The sequence below is a fragment of the Mchenga conophoros genome, linkage group LG8 (assembly GCF_057382185.1).
Source record: "Mchenga conophoros isolate Kocher_MC1m ecotype Shallow Benthic linkage group LG8, M_conophoros_male_GT1.1, whole genome shotgun sequence".
Taxonomy (NCBI): domain Eukaryota; kingdom Metazoa; phylum Chordata; class Actinopteri; order Cichliformes; family Cichlidae; genus Mchenga; species Mchenga conophoros.
The window spans coordinates 21,006,080-21,026,494 of NC_140533.1; the positions used below are offsets into that span (position 1 = coordinate 21,006,080).

General features: G+C 40.3%; 1 protein-coding gene across 2 annotated transcripts in view; it reads left to right on the forward strand.

The window, feature by feature from the left end:
* The window catches only part of dock1 (dedicator of cytokinesis 1), a 196,043-nt gene that overhangs the window by 23,356 nt on the left and 152,272 nt on the right, over positions 1–20,415 (forward strand). The window contains exons 2-16 of one of the 2 annotated variants that reach the window (XM_085284890.1): positions 1,152–1,235; positions 1,554–1,594; positions 1,731–1,786; positions 2,583–2,679; positions 5,482–5,630; positions 6,234–6,369; positions 8,479–8,636; positions 8,889–8,970; positions 9,473–9,608; positions 10,765–10,837; positions 13,301–13,440; positions 14,822–14,947; positions 16,439–16,563; positions 19,421–19,519; positions 19,952–20,024. In XM_085284890.1, coding sequence (XP_085141016.1) covers positions 1,152–1,235; positions 1,554–1,594; positions 1,731–1,786; positions 2,583–2,679; positions 5,482–5,630; positions 6,234–6,369; positions 8,479–8,636; positions 8,889–8,970; positions 9,473–9,608; positions 10,765–10,837; positions 13,301–13,440; positions 14,822–14,947; positions 16,439–16,563; positions 19,421–19,519; positions 19,952–20,024 — 1,575 coding nt within the window. The remainder of the gene's footprint in view (positions 1–1,151; positions 1,236–1,553; positions 1,595–1,730; positions 1,787–2,582; positions 2,680–5,481; positions 5,631–6,233; positions 6,370–8,478; positions 8,637–8,888; positions 8,971–9,472; positions 9,609–10,764; positions 10,838–13,300; positions 13,441–14,821; positions 14,948–16,438; positions 16,564–19,420; positions 19,520–19,951; positions 20,025–20,415) is intronic. The other variant, XM_085284891.1, reaches the window with a different exon arrangement.

Genomic DNA, 20,415 nt, shown 5'->3' on the forward strand with positions numbered 1-20,415 from the left:
GCAGGACATGCACACGTGCCTATAGATGCACACAAACATGTGTCTCCACAGCCCCTGTCAGTTTACTTTTTATGCAGTGTGTGCGTGTCTGTGTGTGGGGGGGTGGGGGGCAATTGTGCACTCTTAGACAGACAGGTGCTGGGCTCGGCTGTTTGACAGTGACATATTGTTTACTGCTCACTGAATGAGAGAACAAGTGTCAACAGTCAGGATTTTATTGTCTTTATAATTTGACCTTGACATGTTGATGGAGCTCTGACTGTGTGTGTGTGTGTGTGTGTGTGTGTGTGTGTGTGTGTGTGTGTGTGTGTGTGTGTGTGTGTGTGTGTGTGTTGGCACTGGATTCAGTGGCTTTAGAGTTAATAGCCTGCGCTCTATTGGTTGACTTCAAGAAACGAGTCCTTTAATGTCCTAATTGGGTATAAAATAGACATTAGATAGGAAGATTTACTTTTGCCAAGCTGATGTTATTTTGTTGCCCTACAACATATGTTTTCTGTTTTCTTGGAAGCATTGGAGACTTCAATAGATTTGTTGGAAATTTCAAAGGATCTGTGATTTGCTTTTTGATCTGCGTGTTAAAATGTCCACATTCGTTCTCTTGGTCTTTTAACATTCTTTTTCTTTAAAGTTGCATCATACAAATCATTTCAAACTTTGGTGGTTACTTTATTAATCATTACACATAACTGAATAATAACCGGTAGAACCCAACACAACTTTTTCTGTTATAAATTCATATGATTTGACAGGTTATGTTTGTCATTTTTCAGACAATTCTGAGAGCACTGTATATTTTTCTTAACATATAAATCATCTTCTTGTTGTTTGAGAGCAGTTTAAAACAAATATATATATCAGGAACACCATAAAGTTACTGTCATCATTTTTGTTTTGGCATTATCCATATTTATTGGTTTGTTTTCAGTAGGTGGGAAAAAAATGTGTTGATATTACAGCGTTGAAGGTGCCAGGCCCAAGCATCACTGTGTTAGACTGTGTGGGTGGACATCCAGTATATGTGTGATGCCTCTACTACACATTGCAGTGGCACACAATTAGCGCCACAAGGGAGCCAAACACTTTATTGCCTTTTTCCTCCTGCTGTAATATCTCCTCCTCTTATATTGTCTTCTCTCGTCCTTCTCCAGCAATCTATAACTACGATGCCCGGGGAGAGGAGGAGCTGTCACTGCAGATCGGAGACACAGTGCACATACTTGAGACATATGAAGGTGAGAACAGGCTTACTGATGCCACGTTTAATCGGAGCTGACACGACAACATTGGACATCGGCTTTTCTGTCAAGTTTTTGTACATTTCTAAGAATCAATTGTGTGATAATGATATTTAGTTGCTGTAAAGGCAGGCGATAGTAATCCCAGACCCATGAGTTGGTCTGATGTTTTGCATCGTGGAAGAACTGTTATTTCCTTCTTTAGTGTCATCCTTTATTTAAACAAAAGAATGTTTAGTGGAGCAAACTGTGATTTGTTTTAGGAGGGTTTTTTTCTCCTTGTGTAACATGGTTTGTAACCGTTCTCCTTATTAGACTGGTACAGAGGCTATAGGCTGAGGAGAAAATCCAAAAAGGTGAGCAAAAAACTACATTTTAAACACTTAAATTTGCTACTTACACATTTGAACTTTACAACTTCAGTTTTTCAGTTCTTCAAATGCTCTTTCGGCTTTTACACTTACGTCTCTTTTCGATCTCTTTCTCTTCCAGGGCATATTTCCCGCTTGCTACATACACCTGAAAGAGGCCACGGTCGAGGGCAGCGGGTCAGTACTGCTAAGTCAAATTTCTGAATGCTTCTTTATTATATTATATTTATCAGGAGCAACAAACAGTGTTAAAGATGGCACCAGAGATCAAACAGGAAGCAAGTATATAACAAGTTTTTTAGTTGATAGATCTGCTGAGAAAATTAGGGACTAGATAAAGTGCAAGTTGTTTGTAGACACCCTCGGAGGTTGTTTCAGTGGAAAGGTCTGCGCTTGATGTGATGTGACATGTGTGTTCGCTTTGGCACAACTTGCGGCGCTGTTTTTGTTTTGGTCTGTCTTCTTTGATTTCACCAGCACAACACAAAGATGAAACCCAAACTTCAGAATCTTTGAATTAAATTGAGAATCTTTAGGCGCTGATATGTTTTTAATAGTTGGATTTTACTGATATAGTATAAGGAACATATATGTGATGATTACGCTCGACGCTGAAAACTCTCTTCTTCTCACACAACTTGTCAGTTTATGAATCTTATACCTATGTTATACTTTGTGCGTCCTTGACTATTTAATGGTCTACTTGGGTCCAAGTGATGACGTGACTGTGTGGATTTATCCACCTGTTACAGCTGCTACAATACAGCTAACTGAGAGAGAGAACTTCCAAGAGAACTCCGAGCAGAATGGAGTAATATAACAAGAATACCTACTTGTCCATGCTATCTGCAGCTCTCTTTGTGTGTAAGGGAGTATAATCCTGGCCTTAATGTGGAGAGGAAAGGGCAGACGGGACACAATCACTGTAAAAAAAAAAAAATAAATAAAATAAAATCATTCTTTGTCACTGCAGGCAAAAGGAGACAGTCATTCCCACTGAGCTGCCCTTGGTTCAAGAGGTTACCACGACACTGCGGGAGTGGGCTACAATATGGAGGGACTTATATGTGGTAAGCCAACCTTTGCTCCTCCAGTGGAAACACACACACATTAATAAAATGATAATGTGCATTATTTTATGGTTTATTTGCCCTTTTTTGTGTTTATTTCTATTTCACCAATTGTTTTTTGTCATATTTTCATGTTTATTGGTAAATACTATTTGGAGGATTTCCTGTAAAATACAAAAAATCTATTATTTTATGCTGACTCAGTGGCTTTAACAGATTTTTGCTTGTAACCAGCTTACCTGGACTCACTTGTATCTATAGAAATAAAAGAAAATGGGTAAGAGAAAAACATAAAAGTATAAGACTATAAAAGAAAAATGGAGCCACTGTGCCGTCACCTATTGGTTAGCAAAGCCCTGTTATGAAGCCATAAACACAGCAGTTTGCTTGGTACCAATAAATCCCCAGCCACACAGACCTAGAGGCCAGTAGGTGACCCCTACTAAGAAAAAAAAGTGTATTTCCCCAACACCAACCCCCTAGCAAATTGCACTTAGAATTTCGTCATTTAGCAGTCGCCGTAGGTCACAAGAACTTTGTGTGGTTGCCAGGGGAACATTCAGCAGTTTCTTGTTATCTTGCTGTTTTAAAACTGGACATGACGACTGAAGTGTGCATTTAACTGAAAAATTGAGGGATGCTGAGTGCTCAGATGCTAGCAACTTATCACATGGTGAAACATTAAATGTTATCGTGTTCCTAGGCACGAGTGAGGGCTATAACTTATAGGGTGAAGTGATGTTGTATATTCAACATGAATCTAAACCGATTCAGTCCATAAACTAATCTTGAAACTGTTTACTAGGGCGATAGACAGGGCAGGGCTATCCTTCCACAGACTTCTATAAAATCGGTGTTGTTTTACAACAGGGGTGTCCAAACTTTTTTCACTGAGGGCCACATACATAAAAATATAGGAGGGGCTGGGCCACTTACTAGAAATTAGGTATATAACCTTAACTTTAGTGTATTAAAGTTAGAAAAATCACTTAAAAGTGGTCAAATATGTTATATTGTTGAATATAATTAAAGACAAAACTGCCTTCATCACAGCTTTCCATAAATGGATCTTTATTGATTTATTCAGAAAAAGCTTTGGTAGCTCATTCTCAGAACAGCAGCCTCAGATTTCTTCTTAGACAGAAGATTTACAGCACAGAGAAAAAACAACAAAGGGGAAAATGGGACGAGTACATTTCAAGTTTGTTATTTAAGTTATTAGGCTTAGCAACACACCTATTAACGTTCGTTTGAAACCATTATCAACATTAACAGACTGAACTGGACTTAATAACAGGAGTGCATATATTTTAGTAAATTATTCTGGTGAGTATCAGCTGCGCTGGGTATGTAAATCGGGCCATCCAGCTGCGGTGCTGATCGTATGCCACTCGTGCCAAAAATCCGGACAAATGTCACTTGATCAAGGAGCAAATCTGCATCAGATGAGATCAGCTGACTACATGTGCGTGCGCTGTGCACAGCGGTGTGTACTCTGTGTGTTAACAAGAAAAGCGCATATAAGAAAGTTGTGCGCAAAAGCACGGTAGTGACAGAATTGATGCGCATTATTGATATTTGAAGCATGTGTACCTGCACATTAACACACGGGTACTGTGGAATATATGTTTTTACTCACCTAAAGCGCTCGTGCTCTCGTCCACTCCCCGCAAAAAAATAGCAGCTGTGCGGCGTCTGTGGCATCGGTGCTCTCATCGCATGCGATGGTGTAAAAATCAAAAGCACAGCTTTATCAGACAGTTGCAGTTTAATGTTGGCTGACGAGTCTTCAATGCGTTGCACAACCGTATCTCTGGACATGCTGACGTTGTTGAAGTCCTGCACTTTTTCCGGGCACATTATTTCGGTGACTTTAACGAGGCAGTGTTTTATGAGGTCTCCATCTGAAAAAGGCTTGCCATGTCTTGCGATGAGTTGGGCGACCTCATAGCTGGCTATTGTAGCCTTTTCCTGGACCTTTTGAGCACGAAAAAAAATACTGTTGCTGACCCCGCAGGAGAGCTACCCTGTGCTTTAATTTCTCCTCTCGCTCAGCACCAGTGTAGGATGCATAGGCCTGATGTTTGGTTTCATAATGACGTCGTACATTATACTCTTTCATAACTGCCACAGTTTCAGTGCAGATCAAACAGACACACTTCCCCTTGAATTCTTTGAAGAAATATTCGCTCTCCCACCGTGTCTGAAATTTTCTGCATTCACTTTCTACCTTTCGCTTCTTTGGTTCTGCCATGTTTAGTAACTTGGGGTACATTTCTTCTGTGATTGTCCTTTTTGGTGGAGCAACTGCCTTGATCAACAGTAGCTCCCCCTGGTGTTAAAACTAAGAAGTGCAATACACTTAAGCAAAAGTTGAAGTGCGGGCCATATTCTATTCTATTTATAAAATTATTTGCGGGCCAATTAAAAATGGACCGGAGTTTGGACACCCCTGTTTTACAACCATGGGAGTCGCCCTCTAGTGGTCATTACATTTGCTTCACTTTTTATGCCTGGAAGCTACATCCATCTTATATATACAGTCTTTACATGACTTCTTTAATAAATAAAAGTTACATTTAAACTAAAATAAGTATATCAAAAGTGTAGAGACACACTTTCAACAAACATTGCGGATACACAAAAAAGGTTTTTATTAAGTCATCATCTTCCCTGCCCTGGCTGGTGCTTATCACCACATTATAGCCAAAAACTGAGGTGCAAGTTTCTACTAGAGTTCAAACTTTTTTTCTTAGCTTTTCCTAATGTGTCTAAGCTGTACATTGTTGTTCTGCCTAACAGGGAGACAAGCGTGAGATGTTCAACTGTGTCCGTGACATGATCTACGACCTCATCGAATGGCGTTCACAGATTCTGTCCGGCACCCTCCCACAGGACGAGCTGAGTGAGCTCAAACAGAAAGTCACCTCCAAGATAGACTATGGCAACAAGTGAGTCTTCAGCTGTGAGAGTGTTTTATATTTTTCCTTCTCTCCCTATGGCTTATATCCCTTTATCCTCAAATCTATCCGGAAAAAACAAGTCTTGTTGGAAGAGGTCAGCAGTGTCAGTCAATAGAAAATGACAGGTCATCACTTAGCTTGAGAACAAACTGATGGGGTTTAGCTTCAGCAAACTGCACTGTATTCCATCATGAAATGACAGCTCTTGCACTATCTGCAGTGGGCCTAGAAAATCAGTTGGAAATGAAAATCGTGAAGCTCTTTTCTGCTCCTGTGATGAAATTTTGAACCTTTGGCCAGGTAGAGAAATGAATTTTCCCTCAGAAGCAAGTAGTGATCAGCTGATGAAATGCAGCACTGAGTATATGTAGACATATACTGTTGTTTTTTCTGGCTCCCCTGCATAGCAGAAAGATAGGTTTAGAAAGAAAACAGTGGAGCCGAGGTTATGAATATGAAGTAGAATTTGGGCAGGAAATAAGGTGACAGGAGTACATGTTTATAAATAAAATGTGTTGTTTCCTTTCTGACAAATGCACACTGTCTTGGTGGGTCTGAGCGCTTGTTAACTCTACCCTCTATTTATGCAAGGTACCTGGATCTTGATCTGGTGGTCAGAGACAAAGATGGGAACATACTGGACCCAGAGCTCACCAGCACCATCAGCCTGTTCAGGGCACACGAGGCAGCTTCCAAACAAATTGAGGACCGGATCCAAGAGGAGAAGGTAAACAGACAAACTCAGTAGAGAGAAAAACTGAATATATTACTGTTATTTGCTTGTTGGAAAGACATTTAATTTGCAAGTTTTTCGATTCTGAAATTTACTGTTGCCAACTTTGTGACTTTTCATAAACCAGCAGCAGCTATTTTTTAAGTGGCTAGCAAATATAACAAATCCAGGGAGTTTAAAAAAAACAAAACACTTTTGTTGGTATGTAGTTTAGCTGTCCCGCTTCTGATATCAGCAGAAATCAAAGCACAGCACCAGTATCTCTAGTTAAGTCTCATTTAGCAACTCCTAATGATTATTATTGTTCTTGTTCAGCACTACTGAACCTCCAAGGCCCAGAATATGGTATTTGGGACAGCTCTATTATCCAGATACTATATTAAAGCTTAGCAAATGCCCATTAGCGCACAGTGTGAATGAACACAGATCACATCATGATCTTGTTCCTTCTGCGTCATCGAATCTCAGCTGGTCAATCAAGCACGATTATAGTGTTTGCATTAAAAAAGAAATAAAAACAAGAAGGGTAATCACAGATTTCCACAGTAAGGACATCTGACAAAAGTTGTTTGGTTTTCTGTGCAGTTTGGGCACAGCTGTTTCAATCTTTCTTTTTATTACTTACTTTTTTATGTCACTGTAAAAGATGATGAGCTGGTCTTCTGCAATAATATCTGCCATTCTTCATCCAAAATAATATCTGTAATTTTAGCCACGAAATGGCTAAGATTAGTGGTGATGTGACTTTAGCTTCCATGGTACACCCCTTTGGTCCAGTCTCAACTACTAGATAATCTTTACTGATTCAGTTACCAGTAGTTTTTGTGTGCATTAGACCAGCGGTCCCCAACCCCCAGGCGTGAGTCGTTCGGTACTGGGCCGCGAGAGTTGATGCTTGGGTATGAAATTTATGGTTTTTAGGGTTATTATCGTTAACACGGTTCCCCTGCGTTTTTTCCCCATGTTGAAGTTGTGTGTCTTATTTTGAAAGGAATATTTCCGCGTTACCATAGCGATTAGAGAGCAATAAGGAGCAGAGAGGAGGATGTTACTCTCAATGTTCAGGAGGACGCTGCTAATAAAGTTACACAATTGCACAGTGAATTTGTGTTTATTATTATAATTATAAAATACCACAGTTTGTGTCTTGATCATATAATTTTATTTTGTTGTATTTATCCGCGACACCTTAAAGGCCGGTCTGTGAAAATCCGCTGCTATAGACTGTTCACCTGAAGCGGATGTTTCACTGTATCCAGTACCTCAGTTAATGACAAATTACAGCGACATTCCCTGTGATTTGTGTTTATTGCTAAAGTGTGCGTGTGTGTTTTGATAGCATGATAAAATGCTAAACTAAAGGGGTTAACATGTTAAACACATCAGCCATTGGTATGATAACACTGTCACTGCCTCTTTTTAACCCATCTGTACTGATGCACATCCATACAGATTGTTTTACCGTTCCGTTTTCCAAAAAGATGACCTAAACCACTTTGATTCAATCTGCGATGGGGTTTTGGCATTTGAACAACTTTGGATTAAAAGTAGGACAAATTGAGCCAATCCTGGTACACTAAAATGCTTGATTTCTTTAGAAAGTCAGGAGCCGTGCCAGATTCCCAATCTATTTTACTTGGCTTATCAGTGGTGTGCCACACCTGAATGTCAGTTTGCAGTATGTAGGGAGTGCCAGCCACTAAGTGCCCTGCAGTTATGTGGTCTCATCGTACGTGACCTTTCCTTTGGAGGTCTTTAATGCATATGGATGGCCAATAAGAAAGTGTCCAGGTCAACACGATGAATATTAATGACGTGACCGCAGCATATTTTTGAAGGACGCTAGGGAATAGGTTCTTTTACTGTATATGCAGTCCTGGAGATCAAGTAAATGTAAAGGCCTTTTTATTCAATGTGAAAGATATTAGGAGCTTTTTAACTTGTTAGATTTTTTTTGTGTGTGTAAAAAAAACAAAAACCAACCACAGTGGCTAGTCTTAATCCAATGTACAGCTGGCATCAGCACTGTTTCTCTCTCAATACACTGCTGCGCATGAACAACGTGTGATACTGCTGATTCCCCTCCGTTTCTCTGTTTCTCAGTCTCAGAAGCAGAATATTGATCTGACGAGGCAAGCAAAGTTCGCTTCCACGCCAGCTTTCGCCCTCTTTGTGACTCTGAAGAATGTGGTGTGTAAGATTGGCGAAGATGCAGAGGTGCTTATGTCGCTTTACGACCCAGTGGAGTCCAAGTTCATCAGGTAAACCCTTTCATTTATTCACGCTTCAGGATTGTGACAGCAAATTATTGTGTTGAGCTGCTCAGCTGAGGAGTGTTACATATGCCTCCAGCATTAGTCAAGCAGACTAATGTCTGGATTAACATTCAAGGTTCTGTAGCTCTGAAGGAAACTGATGTTAATGCTGTTAATCTCGGTGTCTGAATTCACTGTATTGTTTTTGTTTCACCTGTGAACGTCATGCTCCTCCCCCCTGACGTCTCTCCCTTACAGTGAAAACTACTTGGTAAAATGGTCAAGCTGTGGCCTAGTAAAAGACATCGACCAGCTTCATAATCTGCGGGCAGTCTTCACAGTGAGTGTTTGGATGTGTAAATGCATGTGATTATAGTGTGCGCACACTCGCCTGTAGTTCACTGTTTATTCAGCCATGTTACGAAGCACGTGCGAGCCTGTTTGCAGAGCCTGTATTTGTTAAGCTCTCTCAGAAAGAGCCCAGCTTTCTGTATGTATTTACTAAGACCTCTATCTGATGGACGCCCAAGGGCAGAAGGGTCAGTGTGAGCCCACTGGGAGGACTTTCCAAGGTTTGGAAAAATGAATCTGTGGACACAATCACATATGTTGCTGAAGCAATTTGCGGTAAAATGTTTGGCTTTTACGTAAACTCATTTTCACCACAGAAAGTGCTATTAATCGATCAGATAAAGGCTGCTGTCAGATGGGGCTTTAAATCCAATTGTGTTTTCCAGAGGATTTTCATCCCTATGTTGTACAATCTGATTGAAACAGCCCGGGATTTGTAGTGACTCTAAGGCGCTTTGTTAGAACTTTTTTTCTCCTTTACACCTCTTCAGGACTTGGGTAGCGAAGATCTGAAGAGAGAAAAGATCAGCTTCGTGTGTCAGATTGTAAGAGTTGGACGGATGGAGCTACGAGACAACAACACCAAGAAGCTGACGTCAGGTCTGAGAAGACCCTTTGGAGTGGCAGGTACAGAAGACAGCACGGAGACTTCATGATAATCTATTGTTCTAAAGATCTGCGTGAAATAAGCTGCTCTGTATAGAGCCCCGGCTTTGCTTGAATATCATAATGTGTACCAGTTCTTGTTTTGCATTGTGGTAAAAGTAAGTATTGTGCCTTGCGTGGCTGAGTAAATATATTTGGGTAAGATTGAGAGGTTTCCAGCTAAATGAAAGGGGGGGGGGAGAAAGTTTTGATTTATTGCCTGTTGGCAAGCTGCCAGGCGTATCGTAAACTAATTAGATTGCCATTTTGCCCACAGTTATCCAACAGAGAAAATTACGCCCCTCTCTTGGTGTCTTTTTTTTTCTTTTTCCAGTGCCACTTGAGGGGAAGGTAAATGACAGCCTGATTTATGATGGCCTATCTTTAGACATCATCATTATTTGCCGCTGTACACAGCGTGATGGAACGCTTTTTGAGATTCGCTCTTTTTTTAGGCACAATTATAAAGGTTTGCTGACTCTCACACAGCTAAGATGACCTGCTGTAAACTTTGGCGTCAGTGTCATTTTTATGTTTGTGTTATCTTTAGTTGGTCTGTCCAACAGACAGACTTGAGAATGCATTTCCTGTTTCGTCGGCAAGCTCTGCTGTCAGGTTTTTCCGACTCAAATGCCTGCATTCAAACGCGCAAACAAAGCAAACTGGAAAAAAAAAAAAAAAAATCATGCGTCTTGTTGTAAAGAAGGACTCATCATTCTAGCATCTAACATAATTCTGTTTAATATTACACCATGAGGCTGCTACTCGCATCCTTGCGGTGGTATCTTATTGACATATTGTGATAACTCTACTCAAAGCCGTATGCTATGTCACCTTATGATCTTCCTGTTCATTTCGCTGTAACAGCTATTTAAAGAAACTTCATTTCATATTTAATCATTGTTTGTTTTAAGCTTCAAAAGGCTTGTGCACATCGTAACCACTACTCAGATTTTCTCCTCACAGCTCAGCCTCTGACTTAATTAGTGCTCATCAAAGAAAATCCCAACATTGGCTGAGACAGCTTTTACCCCCTGATGTGGCCCACCATGCAGTTTTCTGGATCTCTTTCATAGCCACGCTACACTCTGCAGGCCTTGAGAACGTTTTAACCCCCACCTCTCTCCTTTTTCCACAGTAATGGATGTCACTGACATCATAACAGGCAAAATGGACGACGAGGATAAGCAGCACTTTATCCCATTTCAGCCGTAAGTGCATTGTGCTGAAGCACAAAATAAATCACATTTAACATAGAGGTCCTTTAAGTTTTGGATAAACTTGCCAAAAAATAAATAAAAGAAGCAAGACTGATACATTTTATGGCTTAAAATTTCATCCATTATTTTAGGTATACACTGTATATCCGAAAAGGTAGTGTCGTTTTTCTTTCTACAAGTTTTGTCTCCTTGACGCCAGATTAGAAGGGGTTTTAAGACTGTAACACTCCCCTATTCCCCGCTGACTCAATTAAGGCAATCTCATTAACTGCTACCATTTTTGTAGGATAGTGTAAAGAGGCAGAGCAACCTTTTTTCTTAACGTGATTTCCTGCATAATTGAAATGCCTCACATTCAGGCAGTTTAGCTTGCTGATCACCTCACTTAATGGGCTTATCTGTGAGCATAAATCATGGAAATTAGAGGAGGTTTTACAAGGAGTTATTTATGTCCAAGTGTGAATAATTGCCATTCAAAAACAGAGCAAGTTTTGAAACAGAAGCTTAATAATGTGTTTTCAAGGAAGCGAGGGAGCCGTTTAGAGAACGTGACACAGTGGTGTGATTTAGCTTCTGGCAGCCAAACAGAAATTTAAATAGGTTAAATTGGCAATAATCTTACAGACATTAGATTTGAGACTCAATTGAGTTGTTGTAAAAAAACAAACGAGCTGTACTGACATGTCAATTCAGTAATAAACGATAGTTGAGTGGCAGGAAAAAGAATGACAGCTATTGTGAGATACTGAAATTGACGGATATTCTCTGTTTTAGATTAATGATGTTAGCCAGCCAAGTCCCTAATTTAAAGGCATCCTCTTGGGCTCCAGGAAGTTCATATAGTGACTGGCCACTTTATTAGTTACACCTTGCCAGTATCAGTTTAGAAGCCCTTTTGCCTTATTCTTAGTTGCATAGGTTCATCAAGGTGCTGCAAAATTTGCATGATAGCATTACAGTTTCTGTAGCTTTGTCAGCTACACATCCATGATGCAAATCTCCTGTTCCACCACATACCAGAAGTGCTCAACTGGATTGAGATCTGGTAACCGTGGAGGCCAAGAAGTACAAATAACTTGTTATTTTCAAGTCATTTGAGCTTTGGGGCGTGGCTCGTTGTCTTGTTGGAACAGCCATCAGAAGATGAGTACACTGTGGTCATAAATGGACGGAGATGGTCAGCTACAATACTTGGCTGTGGTGTTTTAGCGGTGCTCAGTTAGCACTAAGGAGCCCAAAGTGTCCCAAGAACTTGAAACTTGGATACAAGGCAAGATGGATCAATGTTTTCATGCTGTTTACACTAAATTCTGACACTGCCCTCTGGGTGTTGCAGCAGAAATTAAGACTCATCAGATCTGGCAGCAACAACCGTGTCATGTTCAAAGTCTCTTAAATCATCTTTCTTCCCTGTTCTGATGCTCATATTGAATTTCAGGAGGTCGTCTCGGCCATTTCTACATGGTTAAATGCACTAAGTTACTGCCATGTGTTTGTCTGATTAGATATTTGTATGAACAACCAGTGGTGTAACTAATCAAGTGGCCACTCAGTTTTGACATTTTGAAGGTTAAAGGTAACATAATTTTAGAAATGCAAATTTAAGTCAAAATCTGTCTTTTGGTGGTTGTTGTACAATGTTTGAGTGAATTCAGTGTCTGAATGTGCAAATGTTTGTTGTTGCTTATTCATCTTCCTTGCTCGGGCTGATTTTGGTTTAAGATGGGAGACACTGAAAACAGTGCGAGGGGCAGAGATTCTTTATTGCTTCCTCCGTGCATCACTACAGTCGTCTTCTCCATGCTCATCTCCTTCTGCTTGTTAAGAAGCCTCTACACAGCAGACGCCATCTTTGCTCACAACACACTTTCCTGTGACAGCTGCCACACATGTGGTGCCTCCCAGATCACATCTGCTACTTTTTATGCTCTGTGCATCAGCTGTTTCAATGAATTTGTTGCCCTACGGAGTACAAAACATGTTATACTTGGTACTTATATTTGAGTGTTTTTCTGATGCTAAGCAGAGTTTGTTTCTGAGATTGGATTTTTTCTGGGGTTTTCTAGGGGGGGGGGGTTGCATCTTTAAAAATAAAAGGGAAAAAAACCCAACCAAGATCAAACTTGGGAAAGTCAGCATTCACTCTGATACTGTTGCTCTATGGATACTGACTGGACTTAATTTCCTAAATGATCATTTTTCTTTGTGTTTCTTTCATGACCCATCCTGGCTCGCTGTTAACTGCTAACAAGTGGCTTTGTGTCTGTCATGGTATTCGCATCACTCTTCGGTGTGTCTCTCTTTTCTCTCTGTCTGTCCCTCATCCCACTCCCCTTCTTACAACCATCACTTTATGGCTCTTCCTGCCCCACTCCTCCACCTTCTCCTCTTCCTCCTCCTGTTCCTGCCACCTCTCCTTCTCCGTGGTGTTTGCCTGGTGTGTACGTACTGCAGGCTAGCGTTGGATGACGCCATTCGCCACAAGCAGCTGAACATCTCCCGTTTTTCACCCAGGGTGGCAGGGGAGAATGACTTCCTCCAGACAGTCATCAACAAAGTTATCACCGCCAAAGAGGTCAATCACAAGGGCCAAGGTACAGTGCAACAGTTCTGATAGAGGAACCGAGGCCAAGGAAGAAACTCGCCTCACTACATCGGGCGTTTGTACACTTTGTACAGGCGACGGAAAAACTGTTATAAAATTATTATTTCTTTCTTTTATTTTCTTCTTTCATTTAGGTTTCATTTAGTCAAGAATTTTTCTTTTAATTCAAAACATCAGAAAAAAGCCCAGTTTTCTGTCAAATTGTCCTTGCCATCGTCACCTCACATGAACCAGGAGAAAAAAATCTATTTTATCTTTTGATTAAATCAGATGCTGCTAAAAATCTTTTTTTGAAGTCAGTGCAAGCCTTATTTTTTTGTTTTAGATCTTGTACAAGGTACTATTAACCCCAACATACTTGCAAGGCAGTAAAACTGTTCCACTTGCTAATGAAAAACACAATTTACTCTTAGCGCTCACACCATAAATTACTGCTCACACTATAAATAGTCGGTCTCATCGCCAGGACTACAGTATCCAAGCGATCCAGCTGTTAATTAAGCTGTTGAGACTTTTGTGAAGAATGGCGCTTATCAAGGACTCGACATCTGTGCTGAGAAGAACAACCTTCACCATCTGAGGGATTTGTGCTGCTGAGGAGGGGAAATAACATGACAGTCTCCATGGTGTTGTCACGCCCAATGAAGACGTACTTGGATAAATGTCAGGTCTGCCCTGACCCTCGCTGGGAAGAACAGTGGAGTACTCGCAGCAGCTGTTTCGGTCATGTCCGCATATCAAAAGACTTCCAGCTAACCTAGTGAGGGATTTGTCACTCATAGCAATAAGGGGCCCATAAAGTGTAAGTGAATAAAGTCTCTAAGGTTCACAAGGACCACTCATTCTTGTGGCCTGTGAACAAGGGCACTACAGACTGCTTTCATTTGATCCATTCAGTCATTTCTTCTTCAAAGCTGTGACTCTGTGGGTCTTTTTTTTTTTCCCCCCCTAGAGAATATTAAGAGTGAGTGAAGCCACCTTTAAATGTGCTTACAGAGCTGAAACTGGCTTGCCATGCATTTTGGAAAAAGAGCCAAGGATTTCTCCCAATCAGAAGAAAGTCAGAGCAGCTACTGGTGTCAGATTGTTTAAAAAAAAAAAAAAAGAAAAATTAAAAGACTTGGTACAAACAGATGAAATGAAAACAATATAGACTATAAATAGTTCAGAGATTTTCTCTCTAATACAATAAAACCGTACTTGTGTCGTAGCTTTTAGTCACAGCAGCTTATCACACCCAACTTTGAACCAAGCAAAACGCACAAAAATGAATCACTTTCCCTAGAGTTGATTCATGCCTCTTTACCCGACTCCTCATGACATACTGCTTTACTTGATGCCTCACTTCCTTTTCTTGTTTCCATTACCAGGCCTGTGGGTCACTCTGAAGCTGCTTCCTGGAGACATCCATCAGATAAGAAAGGATTTCCCTCACCTTGTGGACCGATCAACAGCCGTGGCTCGCAAGATGGGCTTCCCTGAGATAATTATGCCAGGTTTTAAAAAGCTTCCCCTTTGCTGCCTGCCTCAGAAAGTTCCCTGGCTAAATGGCTGAATGCTTTCAGTGGGGTTCATAACCCTGTTACAGGAAAAAAGTCAGGATTCAGTGTAAAATGTAAATAAAAACAGACCGAAATGATTTGAAAATGATTGAATCCCCATATTTAATTGAGAAGCTCGACAATATTTAATAAAAACATTTGGACGAGGGCAGGTGTATGACCGTCTCGCATCACCTCTGATATTCTTTTTGCGAAACACCCTTAAAGGATTTTTAAGACTGGCTACACATTTCATATTAGAGCAACATTCTTCCTTGATATAAGATTGGAAGCGACTCAGTCTGAAGCCTCCTTTGTTGTATTTTTCATTTCACAGTTCTTCAAATGTTCTCAGTTGGTGACAGGCCAGGACTGCAACCCTGTGTCTCAGACAAGCTGTGATATACTGTGCTTTCTCAGCATGGCGCTTAACTGATCAGGTCTCCAATAAAGCAAAGCGATGCACAATTGTATTCCTTTGCTGCCTGTCAGAATTTACTAATTGTAATATTGATGCTTTGTAGCTGATGGAGTAACCTGAAATTAGGCTCACCACCATGAAAAAGACACAATGTGGAAGGTGACACGTCCAGCTCCAAAATAGATTTTTCAGCATTAATAGTGCTTCCAAAACTTGTACAAGTTGTGCATTAGTACACCCTCATAGCATCATGTGCACTGATAACATGCTCTCTTCAAAGAGAGACGAAAGGCTTTCATATTTTTATTGGTCAGATCACAAGACAGATTTCCATGTCACCTCAATACATCATAAATGAGCTCTGGCCCAGAGAAGGATCCGGTTCTTCTGCGTCTTCTTGATATGTGATTGTTTGCATAGTGGAGTTTAAACTTGCATCAGTGGAAGCAAGGAAACGATGTGTTAACTCACAATGGGTTTGCATTTTTAATGCAGTGCTACCTGGGAGATCCCAAATTCTTAAGTTGTTGTAGTATTTCCCACAGAGCAGTGAGCCTTTCCCATAATACTCTTTTTATACACAGTGATGCTACTAAATAATTTAATGAATTGTCATTTTTTTCACCCAGCAGGTGTTTTCTTTTAAAATTTTCAGTTGTCCCTGTTCAGTTTATAAAAAAAGGGGATCAAACTCAAAATGAACATTTATTTAAAAGTATTTATTTATAGTAGTAGTATTTATTTTAAAAAAAAAAGTAGTTAAATATGGGGTTTAATTGATTTGCAAATCAGTGTTTTGTTTAGATTCCTACTTTACTGAAAACTGTTGCAGTTCATAAAATATTTGTAATACAGAAAAAACCCAAGACATTATTTATTTAATGGGGCAAAGTCAGTCATACATATAATATCCAGTGTTGCTGTAATATTAATATTATTGAAAAGGATAAAACTGAAGCCCTAAGAAGCGTCGAAGCGTTGGTGGTTTCTCATTTCTTGTTTTTGTTTTTCTTTATTTCCTAAAGGGGATGTGCGAAACGACATCTACGTGACTCTGGTTCAGGGGGATTTTGACAAAGGGAGTAAGACAACCCCCAAAAACGTTGAGGTGACCATGTCGGTTTATGATGAGGACGGCAAGAAGCTCGAGGTACGACCGAGGAATGTTAACCTACTGCTTTGGTATTTTTCCTGTGCTCTCAGCATTCAGGACACGAGTGCTGTAACCAAGTGGTTTCTCAGACAGACTGTGATATTACCCGGCTTCCTTTAGTCTCACACTGCTCAGCACTGCGCTTAACTGACCAGGTCTCCTATAAAGAAGAGTGATACACAGGGAAACTGTATGTCTTTGCTGCTTGTCAGGATTTACAAGTTGTAATATTGTTGCTTTGTGGCTGATGGAGAAGCCTAAAATTTGGCTCACTACCATGAAAATCAGCCGTTGTCAGAGCCAGTAACAAACTCAGGCATGTGGACAGGCAACGTGGGCAGCATAATGATGATGTGAAATCAGCATTTTTCTTCTGGTATAATTAATTACCTTTGCTAATGAAGTTAGAGGGATCATTTCTCCCCTGTCTAATTGTTTGTAAGCAAGCTGTCTCAAAATCTGTATTTTTTTTAATGCAATCTGCAGCGCTTGGTAAAAAAAATCTGTTAATTAATCTTACATCAGAGGAATAATCAATTCTTGAGTAGCTTCTGCTTATAAATTGTATTTTTATAGAATGAGGATTGGAATCTCATGTGCACTTGTTGAGTTTTTTTTTTTTTTTTTTTTTTGAATACCCATCAGAATATATAAGATGCATAGATAAGCTGTTACACCTACAAAGCAGATCATTTGGTCTTGCAGGGAGGTGCAAGTATGACATTTGAGTGAAACCAACACTTAATGTAGGTGCAAGCTTATTCTAAGAATTCTAAATATTAGCAGTTGTTAACCTCAAACAGCAGTTGAGAACCTACCCCATATACACTACTGACTTCTTAAAGTCTATTCAAATATAAGAAGTTAACAGCAACAATACAGGTAACATCTGTTTTCTAGTTTATTGTCAGTTACTTTGAATTTGATTTGAATTAAGTAACTTAACTTTTGGATTGGCCTTTGGTATGCTGTGCGGCAGACTTATTGCAGATTTGTTTTAATAAACCACATCGACTTTAATCAGTCATACCTAAATTTTAGCCACTGACTGAGTCATAACCCTCGATCAAGTAAACTGAATTTTATACAAATCAATGCAGCCAGGTATGAGAGAGAGACTTTTCGAATTTGTAGCGCTCGATGAAGCAAAACTGTGTGTATTTTAGTGAGAGTGCGATAAAGAGAGATTTCTCAAATAGATTAGGGAAGCATATAAGACATAAAAGACATTTATATAGTGTCTCAAGCTTTTTAGAGCAGAATGGTGGTGGAAAATTGTACCATTTCCTCAAGTTTCACATTTTTAGCTGTTAAAGTTTCTTTAGAAGAAGGAAACGCTGCAACTTTTTGAAGCAAGAACCTAGTATGAGACAAATACAGCTATGATAAGCTGAAGCGGATACAAATTTGATGTGTGAATTCCCACCCTGTGTCATTATGTTTCGCTGAAGGTCTGTGTTCAAGGCTGTCTGAGCCTTTGCGGTATAATAAATAAAGTCAGTGACAGTAGAGAGCAAAGATCAAGAGAGATCGATCCTATCTAGAAGTGTTGTCACCATGTTGCTGTTGCATTGCAAAAGCTCCCTTGTTGCAAGAAATGCAAGAAGTGGTTAAATTCTTCCTTACCCTTCATGGATTTGATGGGCTGAAAGTCTCTTTCTTGATAATGAAACTTGGTTTTTCGGCTTTTATTCCAAAATAAAAAATGTCTTGTTTTCATTTTAAAGATGTATATGTATGTACTAGGCACTTGAAATAACTCTCTCCTCACACAGAGTTTTTTAACAGGTTAAATTTGTGGGTTTTGCTTTTTGTGTGTTTTTTTTCTTTTCATTTCTGCCTCCCTCAGGCTTCTGATCCTCTCTATTCTTCTCTGTCCATTCTTCTCTTTCCGTGTGACTTTCTGCCTCTGGTGTTTGTCATCCTTCCTCTTTCCTCCAAATCCTACAGGATTTGTGGAGGCTGGACAGTAACTTTTTATTACCTTTGACTTTGATTAGCACCCCTCCAGAACTTCTTCTCACCTGTAGTTAGACCCTAGCCACTTTCACCCTCTGTGAAATCTGGAGCTGTCAGAAACCCTGGCCACTTAGAGAAGGAGCAGCACTGCTAGAGCTACCACCTGCCCCCCAGAGCATGGCTGGGGGAGATGAGGTCTGTTATTCCTCATAATTGCTGGTTGTCAGAAACCATTAGTGTAGGAGTATTTCAGCAGCAGTACACTAGCAGGCCAGGGAGTCAGCTGGAGTAGTGGGAGGAAAGAGGTAGGCTGGCTGAACACAGATTGATCGAAAACAAGGCGTGCGCACCATCCGCTGTCACTCCATCCCTCTTGGCGAATCCTCAAGTGGGGCACGTAGTATTTTACATACGCACCCTGACCTGTTGTAGAAACGCAGCGGACCCGCTAGGAAGACCAATTTACACGTTTGGATCCATCAGCACCAGCTGGTCTGCTTCCCTGCTCTTGGCTTCCTTCCACGTCCTGCTGCATGGGAGCCACTGCTGCTCCTTCTTAAATAATTAATTTCTAATTTATTTCTTATTTCCACAATGCTGTCATGAGATTGACAGGCAGCACACAGGTGCTCATGCATAAAGCGCATCCAGACTTTTAAAGGCCATTCTGCTAGATTAAGGCTTTCTGCTCCAGGGGCTCTGCTTTATGAAATAAGTGCTAGTCAATTTTCCACATACTGTGAGCGTGCCAATATTTTGACAGAGTGATGATAAAGCAGTTCACCCATCACAACTATAGCACTTTATGCGAACTAAAAGCTAAGCAAGGATAACCAGATAACCAGTTATATTGTCTGACTACCTAATTGCTCTGTGTCTTTTACCTTTTATCTAGAATGTGATCTTTCCCGGAGCTGGAGATGAAGGGATCAATGAGTACAAGTCTGTTATCTACTACCAAGTAAAGCAGCCCCGCTGGTTTGAAACGATAAAGGTTTGTTTTTCTGCTTACTTCTGCCACTTAACGGTTTTTTCTTTACTCTTCTAAATCATTTTATTTTACCTTTACCTTGATGCCATCCCCTTCATGTAGTTTCCAAAGTTTTTTCATTACGCCGCAGGCTTTTATTGCCAGTAATTTCTATCACAAGACTTTAGTGGCAAATGCGGTGGTGCAAAACTGTATAGAAGAGTGAAGTTATTCATCACACTTAAAGAAAGGCAAACTTTCTCTCAATTCCTGAAATCCCATATAATTATATAGCATTTTTTTGCAAAAGTGTTGCAACATGTGAGCTAATTTCTGTACAGCATAAAATCCAGGAAGTTTAGAGTTCACTCTGATTTCAGTTTGTCCTTATTTTCTGTGAGTGTGTGTGTTTATGTTCCTGGCTGTCAGCCAATCCTCTTCCGTCCTTTGTCTTAGGTTGCTATTCCCATTGAAGACGTGAACCGGAGCCACTTGCGGTTCACCTTTCGTCACCGCTCATCACAGGACTGTGAGTATAAATGTCAGCTTGTGAATAATCAGTTTTTCAGATGACCAACTGCACAGTTGGCTCCTAATCTATCCCCAGCAAATATAATGGAAGATATCCAAACCAAGCAGATGTGTTGCACAGTGATAAATACTTTGAAGCTCACCCTTTGTCACATTAATCAGAGGTATTAGTCTGTCCCCCGCACAAAGCAGCATCATGGAGTGGCTTGTCAGAGACTATGGCTGGGATGTGAAAAATGCCTGAGGGGACATATTTGTTTATTGGGACCAGTCTCTAGCTGAATGCAGCCAGCGTTGTACGCCCTTCTGTTTTCTGTTTTATTTACACCCTTTCTAATTTTCGGGGTGTAAAGGTCAGGGAAGCCTGGCAGTGGTAGTTCTGCCAGCCC